This window comes from Rhincodon typus, chromosome 49 (assembly GCF_021869965.1).
Source record: "Rhincodon typus isolate 14 chromosome 49, sRhiTyp1.1, whole genome shotgun sequence".
Classification (NCBI taxonomy): domain Eukaryota; kingdom Metazoa; phylum Chordata; class Chondrichthyes; order Orectolobiformes; family Rhincodontidae; genus Rhincodon; species Rhincodon typus.
Genome location: NC_063380.1, coordinates 1,961,292 through 1,980,193, shown reverse-complemented (window position 1 = coordinate 1,980,193; position 18,902 = coordinate 1,961,292). Strand labels below are relative to the sequence as shown.

The window sequence follows — 18,902 nt, the reverse complement described above, 5'->3', positions numbered from 1 at the left end:
AGCAAGAGACACCTGAAGAAGGACTAAGGATCAAGCTTGTGTTTCAAAAACACCTGTTGGACTGTAACCTGGTGTTGTTGATTTCTGACTTTATCCACTCCAGTCCAACACCAGCACCTCCATATCGTAGAAAAAAAGATACAGGGAGAATGACAGCGAGACAGAAAGAAATAGACGAGAGAGAGGGAGAGGGTGATTGCTGAGTTGGTGTTTGATCAGTGAGTCTGCAGTTCGACTGAATCACTCCTGGCTCCCTTTAGGATCATTATTGAAATTCACAATCCTGGAGACATAACAGTTCACTCCCTCAGTCACACATCACATCGCTCTTTCCTCCTCTTCTTGGCCACAAAAAGAAAACACACTCTCACATTCTCTCACACACCCACCCTAGAGGGGCAAGTGTGGGGTGGGACAAACATTGTGGGTGGAAAGGGGGTGGTGGATGTGTGTGGGGACGGGGAAAGAGAGAGTGGGGTACAAAATACAAACAAAATGCTGCCCATCACTCCCAATTCCAACACCAAGGCCTGGGTCCTACACAACTCCTCAGGAGCATTGAGAAAGTCAATGAATAATAAAATAAAAGTTTGTCAGTCCAATAAAAATTAATACCCTGAATTCAACATCAAGTAAATTAAAAGGGCAGTGGTAACGTGTACAAAAGGCTTTGATCAACGGCCAATCAAAATTTAAACATTTGTCAATGTTTGGTTAGTTTTCCCCCCAGCCCTCCATCAGTGGGAGCGCTGTCACATGGCAGGACCAGCTGGTCGACTACAGAGTGCATCGTTCACCCACAAGATCCCACATGCAGCACCAGGCGCGGGATAGAATCATAGAATCCCTACAGCGTGGAATCAGGCCCTTCAGCCCAACAAGTCCACACCTACCCTCAGAGAATCCCACCCAGGCCCATTCCCCAAACCCACTTAATCTACACATCCCTGAACACTATGGGCAATATGGCCAATGTCTAGAAACTGGAGCAAACCCACGCAGACACGGGGAGAACGTGCAAACTCCACACAGACAGTTGCCCGACGGGGAAATCGAACCAAGGCACCGTGAGGCAGCAGTGCGAACCACTGAGCCACCATGCCGCCCCTAATGAAGCCTGGGAGTTTCCCGCTCAGGGGGTGTTTGGGAATGGTGGACAAGGAGCAATTCCAATCACCCTCTAGCCCTCAACCTGTGTCCCCCGTCTCGGTGATCCCCTACAGTCCCCGCAACCCCTCCCTATCTCGGTGACCCCCTCCCTCCGAGGTCAGTCCGAGATCTCTGCATGTAGCTCTTTGACCTATCTTCTCCATTATCCATCTTCTATCCGCCTCCTCTTTTCTCCCTATTTATTTCAGAAGCCCTTTCCCCCCCGCTATTTCTGAAGAAGGGTCTAGGCCCGAAACGTCAGCTTTCCTGCTCCTCTGATGCTGCTCGGCCTGCTGTGTTCATCCAGCTCTACACCTTGCCAAGCAGCATCATAGGAGCAGAGAGGCTGACGTTTCGGGCCTCGACCCTCTTCACCAGCCCTGCACCTTGTTGTCTCGGATTCTCCAGCATCTGCAGTTCCTACTATCTCAGCTCTACACCTTGTTGTCTCTGCATTCCTCCGACTCTATCCTCCTGAAGCATCCACTGACTCCTATCACTCCATCCCAGAGAAGGTGTGTTGTGGGGAAGCGGGGTTAGAACTGTGGATGATTCTGACTCTGGAACCTCCGCATCGCTGGCCGCATTGACTATCCGGTTCCGGCAGGAGCCGAAATCTCACTCTTGCGGTGGGGTCTGTATGAGAGGGTGGGGCAATTAACGTCTAGGGGGTATCGAACCAATCGGAGGAAAGTAAATGGGCGGGACAGTTCCATGGACGGCGTTACCCACCAATAGAAGGAACGGCTATGGCGATGGACGTGGCAGGAGAACAATCAGAAAGAGGGGGCGGGGAGGAACGTTTTGATGGACGAGGGAGTGAGCCAATCGGATGTGGGAAAAAGCGGGAGACGACGGTGGACACCTGATTAGACCAATAGCGAAGTGGACCTGCGTCGAACATGTGGGACAGTTAACAGTAAGAGCCAAGCGAATGGACGGATTGGGCACAACAGGAGGATGGGTGCAGAAACCGACCAATCCTAAAGCAGGGGCGGCTGATGATGATTGACGGGGCTCCTGGCCAATAGGAAGGGCGGCCCGGGCCCTCGGTCCATTTTGAAGAAAAATGGCGCCGAAGGTGAAAAATCAGCGACAGAAACAGAAAGTGAGAAATGAAGAAAAAGTAGGAACTGCAGATACTGGAGAATCTGAAATAACAAGGTGTAGAGCTGGAATGAACACAGCAGGCCAAGTAGGATCAGAGGAGCAGGAAAGCTGACGTTTCGGGTCTGGACCGTTCTTCAGAAGTGGGGGAGGAAAAGGGGGATTCTGAAATAAATAGAGAGAGGGGGACGTGATGACAGAAAGTAGATAGTGGAGCAGATAGTTGGGAGAGAAGACGGACAGGTCAAGGAGGTGGGGATGAAGCTAGTAGGTGAGTATGGTAGGAAGTGGGGATGGGGGTTGGTCAGTAAGGTAGGAGGAGCGGATAGGTGAGAGAGAAGACGGACAGGTCAAGAAGGTGGGAGGGCTGTTCTTGGGATGAAGTTGGGGGTAGGGAGATTTTGAAGCTGGTAAAGACCACATTGAGACCTTGGGTTGTAGGATTCCAAGGTGGAATATGAGGTGCTGTTTATCCAGTTTTCGGTTGGCAATGTTGTGACACTGGAGGAGGCCCAGGATGGACATGTCGTCCTGGGAGTGGGAGGGGGAGTTGAAGTGGTTCGCGACTGGGAGGTGTTGTCGTTTGTCGCGAACCAAGCGTAGGCGCTCCACAAAGCGGTCCCCGAGCCTCTGCTTGGTCTCCCTGATGTAGAGGAGGCCACATCGGTAACAACGGACACAATAGACCACATTAGTGGATGTGCAGGTGAACATCTGTTTAATGTGGAGGTTTTCTTGGGGCCTGGGATGGAGGTGAGGGGGCAAGTGTAGGGGCAGATGTAGCACCTCCTGTGGTTGCAGGGAAAGGTGCTGGGGGTGTGGGGCTAGTGGGGAATGTGGAGCAGATGAGGGATTTGCAGAGAGAGCGGTCCCTCTGGAAGGCAGATAAGGGTCGGGAGGGAAATATATCGTTCGTAGTGAGGTCAAATTGCAGGTGGTGGAAGTGGCGGAGAATTTTGCGTTGAATCTGGAGGTTAATGGGGTGATATGTGAGGACAAGGGGAATTCTATCTTTGTTTTTATTGCGGAGAGGGGGTGTGACGGCTGAGGTGCGGGAAACGCAAGAGATGCAGTTGAGGACGTTTTTGACCATGGTTGGGGAGGGGTTTGCGGCCCTTGAAAAAAACGGGAACATCTGGGATGTCAAGGAGTGGAGCACCTCATCTTGGGAGCAGATGCGGCGGAGGAATTGGGAATAGGGGATCACATCCTTGCAGGATGGTGGGTGAGAAGCCGTGTAGTCTAGGTAGCTGTGGGAGTCGGTGTGCTTGAAATAGATATCAGTTTCCAGGTGGTTGCCAGAGATGGAAATCGCCACCCCATGACCTTGTTTATTCACTCTGCCCTGCCCCTCATGATTTTATAAATCTTTATAAGGTCAGCCTCCGACGCTCCAGGGAAAATAGCCCCAGCCTGGTCAGCCTCTCCCAATAGCTCAAATCCTCTAATCATGATAACATCCTTGTAAATCTTTTCTGCACCCTCTCATGTTTAACAATGTTCTTCCTATAGAAGGGCGACTAGAATCGTATCCAGTATTCTGAAAGTGGCCTCGCCAATTTCCTGTTCAGCCGCAACACGACTTCCCACTCTTGTACTTGATGTCATGACCAACGAAGTCAAGTGTGCCAAATGCCGCCTTCACCACCCTTTCTACCTGTGACTCCACTTTCAAGGAACTATGCACCTGCATCCCTCAATGTCTTTATTAGGCAACACTCCCCAGGACCCAACTATATACTACATAAGACCTGCCCCGGTTTGCCCGACCAAAATGCAACTCCTCACAATTTTCTAAAGTAAGCTCCATCTGCCACTTCTCGGCCCATTGGCCCATATGATCAAGGTCCCATTGTACTCTGATCCTGTTGGTGTTGACCCTGTTGCCTCCCTGTCTCCAGCTAGAACTCAGCAGTGATAGTGACAGTGAGCTCGAGCTGATCGACTGCCCTCGCCATGTCCGCCGGCCCGGAATCAAACGGCGCAGGATCCTCGATGGCACCAACGTACATGCTGTCCCCATTTACACCGGACGGGTAAGTCCCTGATACAGCACTGCACCCCACCCCTGCTCACCCGTCCTCCTGTTTGCCTTTTCCACACCAACTCCCACCTCCCCAGCCTTCTGGTGTAACCCCACCCACATCACCCTTTAGGCTTACCCCCTCCCCATCTTGGGATCGCACCCTTTCCCTTTCCTGTCTCAGATCTATTGAAACTTCTCTCTGCCCTGCTCACTGCCCAGGCTGTCCAGCTGTCTTGGCTACCAATTGCAATGTTGTTGACAGACTGGCCATTTCTGTTGAGATCTGGTCCCTCATCTGCACCGATCTGCTTCACCTGCAGCAAGCTTTTGGTCACCAGTTTGTCTGCACGTTGCTGCCCCCCCCCCCCCCCCCCCCCCCCCCCCCGTTCCCCAAAGTTTGGCCCCCCCCCCCCCCCCCCCCCCACCCCAACCGCAACGCAAAGATAGACAAACAGTGTTCACTGTGCTCATCCAATTGAGTCAGTGCACAGTTTCTGAAAGAAAACCACAAAGATAGAAAGATGCTGGCCTGTGGCCCCCTTCCTCAGCTCCTATACCCTCGCCCGTTGACATCACCCTGCCATTCCCATCTTCTTTCCCTCCCCCCGCCTACTCATCCATTGAAACTGTCATATTCATTGATTACATCCCTCCGTCCATTCATCCACCCCTCCCTCTGTGCCTGTCCCTGTGCCTCTTTCTATCTCTTTCTCCATTCCCTCCGCCTCATCAGCCCGAACTGCCTTGCTGAGTTCTGGCTCTTGTCTCCCCGACAGGTCAGCCGGACGTTGACGCTGTATCAGGAGAACCCTGAAGAAGTGGACCGGGCATTCCAGCGGCTGGCATCAGAGCCGGGTGAGTGATGCCGGGGAACTGCAGGGAACCAACCCCACCTGTGCACCCCCAGCCCACAACAAACGCGACCTCCCCCTCCACCAGAGCCTTGGCAAGCTGTTGAACTGCAGCAGGCTTCCCGTTCCCTTTCTCATTAGTGTCAGTCTTGGGGCTATGACATCACACCGGTTGGCCGTTTGGCCCATCACAGCTCAATTCGGCTCCCCATGTGTCAATACAATCCACTGCCCAGAAAACCGTGCTGAGTCCTCTGCTGGAGAACCACCATCAAGACATTGGGCAGAACGGCATCACCCCTGGGAGTAGTTCATGTTGTGTATGACGGGGGGAGCGTGGGGAGTTGTTTCTAGCTGATCAGAACCCCATCCACTGAATTCCGCCACCCCATCTCAGGGCATTGGCTTGATTGATTCGGCTGCTCGGCCCACAGATTCGGAGGATGATCCAGATGGAAATAGCGAGTTGGAGAGCAGACGGCACAGGAGAAGGAAACGGCCGTCCGCACAGGCCCAGAGGAGGGGTCTGCATTCTGACTCGGAGCAGGATGAGGACCTGAATCTGAGTGTGTAAGGACTTCGTTCATCTGTCAGACACACTGCTTCCCTTTCACTGCACCCCTCTGCATGTGTCTCTGTCCTATCCCTCGCTCGCTCTTTCTGTCTCTCTCTGCTGCACTCTAGCTGTATCTCTCTACTCACTGCACAGATACATGTCTCACTCTGTGCCTGGCCCTGAGGGGTCTGTTTGTCACCCACACTCTGTGACCCCACCCCCAGCGATGTGGCCCTGCTCCCTGTGTTGTTCCCCCCAACAGCGGTCTGGTCCTGTGCCATCACGTTTGCCCACACGCTAGCAGATATCTGCTCCCTGGTACATATGGACCCGGAGAGTTGCTGATGATCAGACCACATGAATACGCAGAACAAACAGATTCAAGAACAGCTCCTTCCCTGCTGTAATCAGACTTTTGAATGAAAATCTTCAAATGTTAATTCTACGCTCTGTCGTTCTCTTGCTCTCTCTGTCTCAGCCTCTCTCTCTTTCTGCGGCTGTAACACTGTATTCTGCAGTCTGTTCTGTTACTCTGGTGCACATCTAATGGTATGATCTCCCTGTGTAGCACGCAAAACAACACTTTTCACTGTGTGTTGGTACATCTGGCAACCATAAATCAATCAGTCTAACCCGTGGTGTTGTCACTGTTCGTCTTCACAGCTCCAGTAGTCATAAGGACCGCTCGCCCTCTCCACCCTCCACACCCAGCACACCTTCCCGACGGACTAGACGAGCTTGCATCGCTATAAGGTATTGCTCCTTTTCTGCTGTATACGTTCAGTACCTCTCCCTCTATCCCTGACTCTCTGTCTCTGTGTGTGTCTCTCTCTCTCGCACATTTGTGCTCTGACTGTATATTTTGGAATCTATGTCGCTCTTCTCTCTGTGTCTCACTCCCTCATTGTCCCTCTTCCTGTCTCACTTTTCCCTTCTGTGACTGTCACTATTTGTATACGAGACTTCTTTTCTCTTTCTCTCTCTCTCTCTCTCTCCTCTTCTCCCTCGCAGGGAAGCAGACAGGAACCTGAAACAGCTCAAAGTTTTCCATTCGAGCCCCGTGAATACCAGGGTACAGTGCGAATCTGAAGACGTGGTGCTGGTGGGTGTGTTACCGACTGTTCCCACCACTCCCCGGGAGATTACAGTCAAGGTCCGTTGTCGGGGAGAAATCTACCGAATACCGATGAGGGTGGTGAGTGACGTCATCCTCTTCATTTTTCAAAATCCCTATAATAGTCCCCAAACTAATCCCACTGCCCTGCTGTCTCCCCATTCCCTGTATCAATCCTCAAAACTAATCTCATTGTCCTGCTCTCCTCATAGCCATGTATCATTCCCTAAACTAATCACATTGCCCTGCTCTCTGCCCAGAGCCCTACATCATTTGTGGAACTAAAATCTTTATTGTCTTGGCTCTCTTGTTTCCTTTCTTCTCCCCTTTTCTCCCTCTTTCCTCGTGCTGTGCATTCCATCCTTCTCATTCTTTCACCATCCTGTCTCATTGCTCTTTTTCCAACCATATCTGTCTCCTTTCCTCATTCCCCCTCTGTAACCCTTTTCCCCCTCACTCCTGTTTTCCTCACCCCTTTCTCTCTCTGCCTGTCCCTCCTCTCTGGCTCTCTCACTCACACAGACGGAACCCCTACAGAAGGTGATTGACTACCTGTCGGGACGACTGAAGGTCAAAGCTGATAGAATTCTTCTCCTACAGAAGGACGTGGAAGTCCCACGTATAGGGACCCCTGAGTCTCAGAACATTGGCGTGGCAGACATTTTGGGTGAGATCTTGGGGAGGAGAGAGTTTGTCTGATGTCGAACCTGAGGGGAGAAACAGAAACTTGTCCCATTGTCAAGGACTCCCTTCACTGGTGGGGGGGATGTTGGAGGGAGAGGGGGGTGGCGTTGGTGGAGGTGGAGTTGACAGAAACACCTCTTGGTGTCAAGGACTCCCTTCGCTGTGCTGTGAGACACTCTCCACCCTGCTCAGTGGTGAGAGACTTCAGACACATCGAGCAGCACCAAACACAGCATCCACCTGCTGCCCATGAACAAATGGGGACTGGTACATGTGTTTGTATACATGCACAGGTTTGCACTGATCTACTCACAGGATCTCGCATGGGGACAGTCCCCTTTTACACGGACACATATACTGACTGAATAACAGCACACTAGGAAACTGAGGAACAGAGGGTCTTTGTGGTGCTTTTGCATAGATGCCTGAACAGATTAATAGGGTCCTTAAGAATGATCCTTGCTGTTTAAAATCATGGTATAGATTATAAGATCAGGGAGGTTTATATTGAAGCTTTACAGGACTTTGTTTAGGCTACCACTGGAGTACTGTGTACAGTTCTGGTCACTGCACGATAGGAAGGACGTGAATATACTGGTGAGAATACAGAGAAGATGCACTAGTGTGTAATCTGGGATGGAGAGGCTCAGCCATCAAGTGAGGTTGAATAAGATCAGCTTGTGTCTCCAGAGCAGAGAAGGTTGGCAAGGTGGGGTGCTGACTAAGGTGTATAAGATTATGAGTGGCATGGACATGGCGGTGGTAGTCTGGAATGTACTGCCTGGCAGAGTGGGAAACCTCACAACCTTTGAAAAGCATTTGGATGAGCCACTTGAAGTGTCATAATATTCCAGACAATACTCCTAGTGCAGGAAAGTGGGACGAGTGTAGGTGATGGTATATTTTAGGTGGTACAAACTCAATAGGCTGAAGGGCCTCTTCTGTACTGTATGATTTGCATGGGGCCAGTCAGACATCAGTTGTGTGCACGCACTTGTGCACGGAAACATAGGCATGCATGCATGCTGCTCTCACAGGGACTGCCATGTGTCCATGGCCAGCCACGCGCGCACGGCACACATTTGCATGTGGACACACAGACACTGACTGTCTGATTCCCTTGCGCCCCATTTGGGATTGGCTGGGATCTGACTCTGTGCTCTGTTTTCAGATTGCTTTGTGATGTCTGAATATCCTGCACAGCTCACCGACAAGATCTGCCTGCGCGTACGTGGAGTGGAGAAAAACTCATTCCAGGTCATCACCATTGGAAAGGTGAGTGTGGAGGGTGGTGCCAGGTGGGCAAGGCTGGAGCACACCACTGTATACGCAAAGACCCTATCAGCAGGGGAACACTGTCAATTACAGTTTTTGCCTAACAGCCACTTGGCAAGCGTGATCATAATATTGTGTTCTATATTTATAGAGAATGGATAGGTGGAATCTGGAACAAAAATACTGTCCTGGACGTCGGCCAGTTGTCAGATTGAAAGCTCTCAACCAGATTCCAATTTGTAACTCACTCCTAATTGTCTGTTATTTTATATAAACCATCCTCAGTCCCTCAGTTAGATTCCACACTGTAATACATTCCCCAGTAAATGTTGTTTTGAACACAGGTCATAGAACAGTACAGCACAGGAACGGGTCTTTCAGCCGACCATGTTTGTGCCAACAATTATGCTATTTTAAACTAATCCTATCTGCTTGTTCGTGGTCCGTACGTCTGTCTGAATGTCTCTTAAACATTGCTATTGTATCTGCTTCTCCCTCCTCCCCACTTGTGGTTTCTGGCACCTACCACACTCGTTTTTAAAAGAAAAATTTTCCTCTCTTATCTCCTTTAAACTTTTCCCTTGTCACCTTAAACCAAACCTTAGTATTTTACATTTTCACCCTGGGAAAACAGACTCCAACTATCCGTCCTATCCTTGCCTCTCATGATTTTATGTACTTCTGTCAGGCTGCCCCTAAGCTTCTGATGCTCTAGGGAAACCAATTCAAGTTTGTCCAATCTCTCCTTGCAGCTAATGCACTCCAATCCAGGCTATATCTGGTAAACCTCTCTTGCATCCTCTTTGAAGCCTCCACATCCTTCCTATGGTATGGTGATCAGAACTTCACACAATACTGCACAAATGTGGCCTAACTGAAGTCTTATACAGCTGCAACATGACCTATCAACATTATACTCGGTGCTCTGAATGATGAAGGCAAACATGCTGTACGCCTTCTTTACCCCTTATCCACTTGTCGCCAATTTCAGGGGGTTGTGGACTTGTATCCAAGATCCCTCTGTATATCCATGCTCTTCAGGGTCCTGCCATTCACTGTGTACTTTCCTCTTGCATTTCACCTCCCAAAATTCAACAGCTCACGCTTGACTGGATTAAGCTCCATCTGTCGTATCTCTGCACAATTTTCCAACTGTTCTATGTCCTGCTGTACCGTTTGATAACCTTCCTCACTATCCACAACTCCACCAATTTTTGGGTGGTCTGCAAACTTACCAAACAACAGTGGTCCCAGCACTGATCCTCGCGGAACGTCATTGGTCACAGACCTCCAGTCAGAAAAGCATTCATCTAAAACTACCCTCTATATTCTCTGACCAAGCCAATTTTGTATCCAACTTACCAACTCACCATAGATCACATGTAACCTCATCTTCTGGACCACCTACCATGAGAGATCTAGTTGAATTCTTTAGTAAAATCCAGGTAGATGAAATCCCCTGCCATACCCTCATCAATCGCTTTTGTCACTCCTCTCATGTTGACCATCCCTAATGCATCCATTCTTCTACAAACGCTGGTAAATCCTGTCCCTAAGAATCTTCTCCAGTAATTTCCCTACCACTGGTGTAAGGTTTACCTGCATATAATTTCCTGGGTATCCCTGTTACCCTTCCTGAACAAAGGAACAACATTGGCTATTCTCCAGTCTTCTGGGACCTCGCCTGTGGCTAAAGACGATGCAAAAATCTCTGTCGAGGTCCCTGCAATTTCCTGCTTGTCTCCCTCAGTATCCTGGGATAGATCTCATCTGGCCTTAACGTTTTTCAAGACAACCAGCGCTACTTCCTCATTTTTATCGACCTGCCCTTCCCTGACATTAATGTCATCCATGTCCTTCTCCTTAGTGAATATCAATGCAAGCTACTCATTAAGGACCTCACTCAGTTCCTCTGGCTTTACGCATAAATTCCCTCCTTTGTCCTTGAGTGGGACTACTCTTTCCCTAGCTGCCCTCTTGGTCCTAATATGTGTGTAAAATGCCTTGGGATTCTCCTTTAAACCTGCTTGCTGAGAACATTTCATGGCCGCTTCTAGCCCTCCTAATTCCTTCTTTAAGTTCTTTTCTGCTTTATCTATACTTCTCAGAGCCTCATTTGATTTCAGTTTCCTAAATCTTGCATACACTTCCTTTTTCTTTCTGACTAACCGTTCAATATCTCTTGTCATCAAAGGATGGCAAGATTTGGCAACCTTATCTTACATCTTCACAGGAATGAGCTTTTCCTGAACTCTGATCAAATGGTCTTTGAAAGAATTGCACATGTGAGATGTGGACTTAACCTCAAACAGCCGCCCCCTGTCTCATTTCTCCAGTTCCTGCCTTAATACAGTTGTCGGAAATCATACAACACCAGGTTATAGTCCAACAGGTTTAGTGTGATTTCTGACCTTGTCCACCCCAGTCCAACATTGGCACTTCCACATTATAATACTGTTGTAATTAGCCTTCCCTGTCCCCCCAACTCAGCACTTTAACACGAGAACATGTCTTAACCTTATTCACAACTACGTTAAAACTTAGGGAATTATGATCATTGTTACCAAAGCGTTCCTTTATTGAAACTTGGATCACCTGGCCAGGCTCATTTCCCAGTACAAGGTGTAGTACAGCCCCTTCACTGGTTGGACTATCTACATATTGTTTCAAGAAAACATAACAAATTCTGCTTCATCTAAGCTGCTGATACTAAGGGAGTCCTCATCAATATTGGGGAAATTAAAGCTACCCACTATAACAACTCTTGTTGTTGCATTGTTCCATGATCTGCTTACATATCTGTTCCTCTATCTCCTGCTGACTATTGGGAGGCCTGTAGTATAACCCCATCGTAGTGATTGCACTTTTCTTATTCCTAAGATACATCCATGTGGCCTCACTAGATGATCCCTCCCAAGATGTCCTCTCTTAGTATAGCTGTGACATTCTCCTCAATAAATAATGCTTCTCCCCCATGGCATTTCCACCCCTCTCTATCTTGCCTGAAACATCTAAACCCGGGAGTGGTGAGCTGCCAATCCTGCCCTTCTCTCAACCATGCTTCTGTAATGGCTATCACGATGAACTCCCATGCACTCGTCCAGGTTCTAAGCTCATCTGCCTTGCGCGTTATACTCCTTGCATTAAAATAAACACACTTCAGACCTCCAGTCCCACTGTGTTCATTAACCTGACCCTGCCTGTTCTTCTTATCAGACTTCCTTGACTTAACATCGACCTTCTCAATCACTCCAGATGCTGACCGACTGCTGTGTTTCCCATCCCTCTACCACACTAGTTTAAACCCTCTCAAGTAGCTCTAGTAAAACCCCTTGCAAGGACATTTCTGTCCCTCCAGTTTAGGCGCAACCTCTCCTTATACTGGTCCTACCTGCCTTGGACGATACCCAATGATACAAATATCTGAACCCCTCCGCCAACACTAGCTCGTGAGCCATTCATTCAACTGTATTACCTTCTTATTCCTAGCCTCACTAGCATGTGGCACAGGGAGTAATCCCAAGATTATAACCCAAGAGGCCTTGCTTTTCAACACTGCCTAACTCTGTAAATTCCTTTTTGCTTTTGCTCTCGCTCTCTCTCTCTCTCTCTCTCTCTCTCTGCTTATGTCTTTGGCACCAACATAAACCACAACCACTGGCTGCTCACCCTCTCCTTTAGAATACCTGTGACTGCTCAAGATATTCTTGACTCTTGGCACCAGGGAGACAACACACCATCCTGAAGTCTCCTTGTGGCCCCAGAAATGCCTGTCTGTGCCCCTGACTGTAGAGTCTCCTATCAGCACTGCTCGCATACATTTCGACCCTCCCTGCTATGCAGCCGTGCCAGTTGTGGTGCCACTGACCCGGTGCTGCTGCTGCTTTCCCCTGAAAGGCCATTCTTCTCCCACAACAGTGTCCAAAATGGTATATCTGTTTGAGAGGAAATTGGCCACAGGGGACCCCTGCACTGCCTGCCCACACTTGCCCGTCTTCCTGGTGGTCACTCCACTCTTCTGTCTGTGTTGCCCTTCATGGTGGTGTGATCAGTTCACTAAATGTGCTATCCACGTCATTCTCAGCCTCGTGGATGCTCCACAGCGAGTCTATCCGCAGCTCCAGGCACTCCGTGTGGCAAATCAGGAGCTGCAGCTGAACACACTTCCTGCATGTATAGTCACCATGGAGACTGGAAGTGTCCCTGATTTCCCCTGAGTTCTCCTGCCACTTTGAACCTTGGCAATTACAAACAATAAACCAGGAACCAATTGCACAACCTTGCCTGTTTCTCACCAAAATCAGATTTCTCACTCTGGCTCTTGATTCCTAGTAAACTACAAACCACAAAAATAGGTACTTTATGCCCCATCTCCCTCCAGGTTCTACTCACTTAGTCTCTAGACTTGGTTCCTAAGCAGTCAATCGTCTGTTACATTTTGAGTTTTGATGTCACCTCCAGAGCTTGACCTCTGGATTCATCTCTGTTCTGCTGTGCTCCCTCCACTGCTATGACTGACCTCAATCCAGGCCCTGCTCTTTAGGTATTTATCAGAAAGCCCCTGTTGCTGTTTACTTCCAGCGATCAGACTGCCAGCTAGAACTCTCTCCCCAGTGCATGTTGTTTTTTGTATAAACTGCTCGATCAGAGTACAGTCTGTTACACGATACCCAGTACTTGTAGTTTTAAAAAATCCCCTGGAGGACAGTCTATAAGTTGTTCTTCATTTCATCCCGTCGATCAGAATGTGGCCTATAACTGACTTTGCTGTTGTGATGGAGGGGTTTACATACAAAACAGCACGGACTAGGGAGTCAGTTATAGACCACTCTCTGATCGACGGGATTAAATGAAGAAAAATATATATTGAAGAACCATGGCAGACTATACTCGAGGGAATTACATATAAAACTACAAGTACTGGGGATCATGTAACAGACTGCACTCTGATCAAACGGTTTATCAATATGACAAATATTGGGCAGCGGGTTACAGACTACACTGTGGAAGGGTTTACATACAAAGTGTAGTCTGTAACCCACTGCCCAATATTTGTTGTCTTATTGATAAACCTTTTGATCAGAGTGCAGTCTGTGACACTGTTACGTGTCTATAACGTCTGGGATTCCACCAGGTGCTCTAGTGTCCTTCCACAGTCCAAAGATGTACAAGTTGGGTGGAAACAGAAACAGAACTTGCTGGAAAAGCTCAGCAGGTCTGGTAGCATCTGTGAAGAACAGGTTAGGTGGATTGACCATGCTAAATTGCTCCATTGTGTCCAAGGATGTGCAGGCCAGGTGGATTTGCTGTGGTTGACATGGGGTTTTGGGGATGGGGGTGGGCCTAGGTAGGATGCTGTTTGGAGGGTAGCTGCAGACTCAATCGGCCCAATGGCTCCTATCTGTACTGTAGGGTTTCTATCATACAATGCAGTCTGCAACTCATTTGCAAGTACTTTTGTTTTCTATACTTCAGTGGTGGGCAAATTATTGGAAAGGGCTCTGAGAGATAGGATTTATGATCACTTGGACAGGCACAGTTTGATTTGTGATGGTCAGCATGGATTTGTGAGGGGTAGATCATGCCTCACAAACCTTATTGAATTCTTTGAAGAGGTGACCAAATACGTGGATGAAGGTAGAGCAGAGGATGTGGCATACGTGGATTTAAGTAAGGCGTTTGATAAGGTTCCCCATGATAGGCTCATGCAGAAAGTAAGGAGGCATGGGATAAGGGGAAACATGGCAGATTGGATTCAGAATTGGCTGACCCTTAGAAGACAAAGGGTGGTAGTGGACGGAAAATATTCAATATGGTGCTCAGTTATGAGTGGTGTACCACAAGGATCTGTTTTGGGTCCTCTTCTATTTGTTATTTTCGTAAATGATTTGGATGTAGGAGTGGAAGGATGGATTAGTAAGTTCGCAGACGATACGAAGGTGGGTCAAGTTGTGGATACTGCGGAAGGCTGTTTTAGCTTACAAAGGGACATTGATAGGATGCAGAGCTGGGCTGAGAAGTGGCAGATGGAGTTTAACCCTGAAAAGTGTGAGGTGATTCGTTTTGGAAGGACAAACTTGAAAGCAAAATACAGGTTTAATGGAAAGATTCTTGGCAGTGTGGAGGAGCAGACGGATCTTGGGGTTCATGTCCACAGTTCCCTGAAAGCTGCCACCCAGGTGGATAGAGTTGTTAAGAAGGCGTATGGCGTGTTAGCTTTCGTTAATAGAGGGATTGAGTTCAAGAGTCGTGAAGTTATGCTCCAGCTGTACAAAAGCCTGGTTCGGCCACATCTGGAGTATTGTGTCCAGTTCTGGTTGCCTCATTACAAGAAAGATGTGGAAGCGTTGGAAAAGGTGCAGAGGAGATTTACCAGGATGTTGCCTGGAATGGAGAGAGGGTCTTACGAGGAAAGGTTGAGAGAGCGAGGGCTTTTCTCTTTAGAACGACAAAGGATGAGAGGTGACTTGATAGAGGTGTACAAAATGATCAGAGGTATAGATAGAGTGGACAGCCAGAGACTTTCTCCTCGGGTGGAGGGAGCTATTACGAGGGGTCATAGTTTTAAAGTGAGTGGAAGTAGATATAGGGGAGTCGTCAGAGGTAGGTTCATTACTCAGAGAGTGGTAGGGGCGTGGAATGCTTTCCCGGAACGGGTAGTGGAGTCAGCCTCTTTAGGGGCATTTAAGCGGCTATTAGATAGGCATATGGATGATAGTATAAGGTAGGGGTGGAGGTTAGATAGACCTTAGGTTTAGGGTAAAAGTTCGGCACGACATCGTGGGCCACAGGGCCTGTACTGTGCTGTATTGTTCTATGTTCTATGTAAACCTCTTGATCAGAATACAGCCTGTAACTCACTCTTCGGTATTTGTTTTCTTTATAAACCACTTCATCAGTGTAGTCTGTAACGCTCTGTTGAGCATTTGGTGTTTTGTACACAGCCACCTCGATCAGAGCACTGACTCTGACTCATTCCCGTGTATATGTTGTGTTGCACATAAACTTGTTGATCAGAGTGCAGTCTGTAACTCACTCCAATACATGTTCTTTAATATATAATACCCTTGATCAATGCAGTCTGTAACTCACTCACTAATATACATTATTTTGTACTGAAATCCATCGATCGCAGTGCAGTCTGCAACTCCCTCGCCACTAAGTGTTGTTTGAAATGTCAGACTCCTAATCAAAATGTCACTCCCCCTTCTGTGTTATTTTTAGTATAAATCTTGAGTTGAAACAGTGCCACAGTTTATCTATTTAATCCCCTTGATCAGAGTTCAGTCAGTATGCACTCCCCAGTATATGTTCAACATAAACCCCTCCATCAGTGCAGTCTGTAAAACACTCTAGAATTTTTTGGTTTATAAATAATCAGAGTCTATCTGTATCACACTGCCCAGTATAAAGTTGTTTATATATAAAGTCTCTAACTTATTCCCCAGTGTATATTGTTTTAAATATAACCCCCTCGATCAGAGTGCAGTGTGTGACTCATTCCCCAGCCTTTGTTGTTTTCAATATAATCTCCTTGATCAGAGAGCTGTTTGTAAGTGTGTTCTCTCACTGTTCTGATACAGACCGAGTCACTAAAGAGACTAATGGAGGATTACAAGGAGCGGATGGATCTACAGCGATGTCGGCTGACTTTCCACTTTGATGGCACCGAGCTGTTGGAGAACAGCACTCCCCAGGACAATGAGATGGAGAGCGACGATGTGATTGATGTCCGGATATGCTCGTCCTGAATGCCGGGCTGGGAATGGTGTAAGGAAACAGTGATTGTTTTTTCATTGGCTGAGGGCACGTATTGTACATATTAACTCCTGACCCAGATTGTGTCCCAGTTCTGTGCCGGTTCCTGCAGTCAAATATCAGCTGTGTTCTGGCTGCCTGTATTGTGTTCAGACTGAACTATTCTGCTTGTAATTAATTGTACAGAGCTTTGATCAACCCAATTATGTGCAACATATTGTGCTTTCATAAAGAGAGATGTCTTGGTTTGTTCTGCCACAAAATTGACTGCTCCTCTACTCTTTTAAACTGAAGATAAAGAGCTTTCTATTCTGCAAAATTGAAGGTAAAGCTCTGTCGAAACACAGACCTCACACTGAACACGCACACGTGGACTCCATACTGTTTGCATCAATGCATTCACACATGTGCAATCTCATACAATCTCACAACACGCTCTGTCAATGCACCAGCAATGCAATGAAGAAGGCAAATGGAATATTGTCCTTCATCGTTCGAGGGATGGAGTTTAAAAATAGAGAGGTTTTATGTTGCAGCTGTATGGGGTGCTGTGTGGCCACATCTGGAGTGCTGTGTGGCCACATCTGGAGTACTGTGTACTGTTTTGGTCTCCTTACTTAAGAAAGAATGTATTGGCACTGAAGGGGGTGCCAAGGAGGTACACTAGGTTGATTTCTGGAATTGAGGTTGGCTTATGAGGAGAGATTGAGTAGATCAGAACTATACTCTTTTTGGAATTAAGAAAAATGACTGGTGATTTTGTAGAAACATAAAATTATGAAGGGGATAGATAAGGTAGAAGCAGGGAGGTTCTTCCCACTGGCGGGTGAAGCTAGAACTAGGGGGCATAGCTTCAAAATGAAGGGAAGCAGATTTAGAACTGGAAGAACATCTGCACCAAAAGGTTGTGAATCTGTGAAATTCCCTGCCCACTGAAGTAGTTGAGGCTACCTCTTAAATGTTTTTAAGGTAAGGCAAAGAGAGATTTTTGAAAGTAAAGCAATTAAGATTCTGGTGAGTGGGTGGGTGAAGGGAGCTGAGTCCATGAAAGGATCAGCCATGATCTTAATGAATGGTGGAGCAGACTCAATGGGCCAGATGCCTACTCCTGCTTTTATTTCTTATATTCTTATGTTTTTACTCGCCCTCACACACATGTTTACACATATGCATTTACACATACCCACTGACATACACACACAAACCAGGCACTTACACAAACATGCACTTTCATGTACGCGTGCACTCCCAATCACATTAATTCATTCCAATACACATTCATGTGCACACAATCTCACAATCACCCACTCTCACACTTACACACGCATGCAATCACAAATACACACAAAGCGTTCATACACCTGCTGACAATCAATGCATTCTCACAACCACACAGTCTCTCTCAGAAACACTGAAGCATGTGCACTCTCTCACACAATCATGCACACACTCTCAATCACACCAGTGCATTCACATGTATAGATGTGCACACATTATCACATGCACCAACACAAACAATAAGTAACACACACACTATGATAAATTCTCATATACACGCACACTGTTGTATTCTTGTAGTTTGTGACCAAAGTAAACTAATATACACATTTGAATGTTCATCAAGATTTTTCAGTGAGTTTATGAAATGTGTTAATACTACGCCTCCTTGACCTGTCCGTCTTCCCTCCCACTTACCCGCCCCTCGCTCCTCACTGACCAACACCCATCCCAACTCCCGACCTACACTGCCGTTACTGGCTTCATCGCCGCCTCCTTGACCTGTCTGTCTTGCTCCTGTATCCACCTTCTATCATCGCCTCCCCCTCTCTCTCTTTATTTCAGAGCCCCCTTCCCCTCCCCCATTTCTGAAGAAGGGTCCGGACCCAAAACGTCAGCTTCCCTGCTCTTCTGATGCTGCCTGGCCTGCTGTTTTCATCCAGCTCTACATCTTGTTATCTCAGACTCCAGCATCGCCAGATCGTACTATCTCTTAATAATAAGCAGTTTAGATTTGATGTAGTTTGTTAATCAGACAGAAAAGCAAACGTTCCTGCCCCCTGGATAAGGCTCACATTGAAAGTGTGAGAAGAAACTGAAGGATTCCTCGAGTATTTTTTCCCTGTATCCTGGTGCACTGTCCACATTCAGTGCTGGGACCACAGCTATTCACAATACGTGTTAATGATTCAAATGAAGGAGTGAAGTGTAATATCTCCAAGTTTGCAGATAACACACAGCTGGGTGAGAGTGAGAGATAACAGTGTGGAGTTAGAGGAAGACAGCAGGCCACACAGCATCAGAGGCTCAGGGAAGTTGATGTTTTGGGTCGGGACCCTTCTTCAGAAATGGGGGAGGGGGAAGGGAGCTCAGAAATAACTAGAG

At 47.7% G+C, this 18,902-nt stretch overlaps 1 protein-coding gene across 7 annotated transcripts in view; it reads left to right on the top strand.

The window, feature by feature from the left end:
* Window positions 1-2,142: 2,142 nt before the first annotated feature.
* The window catches only part of LOC109937690 (nuclear factor of activated T cells 2 interacting protein), a 27,463-nt gene continuing 10,703 nt past the window's right edge, over window positions 2,143-18,902 (top strand). Inside the window, exons 1-9 of one of the 7 annotated variants that reach the window (XM_048620953.1) lie at window positions 2,143-2,257; window positions 4,158-4,292; window positions 5,059-5,137; window positions 5,568-5,703; window positions 6,353-6,442; window positions 6,701-6,884; window positions 7,404-7,470; window positions 8,659-8,762; window positions 16,346-16,783. In XM_048620953.1, the coding sequence (XP_048476910.1) occupies window positions 2,219-2,257; window positions 4,158-4,292; window positions 5,059-5,137; window positions 5,568-5,703; window positions 6,353-6,442; window positions 6,701-6,884; window positions 7,404-7,470; window positions 8,659-8,762; window positions 16,346-16,513 (1,002 nt within the window). In that variant the 5' untranslated portion in view covers window positions 2,143-2,218 and the 3' untranslated portion in view covers window positions 16,514-16,783. Of the gene's footprint in view, window positions 2,276-2,324; window positions 2,345-3,305; window positions 3,478-4,157; window positions 4,293-5,058; window positions 5,138-5,567; window positions 5,704-6,352; window positions 6,443-6,700; window positions 6,885-7,325; window positions 7,471-8,658; window positions 8,763-16,345; window positions 16,784-18,902 lie in introns of those variants that run through there. The other 6 variants (XM_020536194.2, XM_048620950.1, XM_048620951.1 and 3 more) reach the window with 6 other exon arrangements.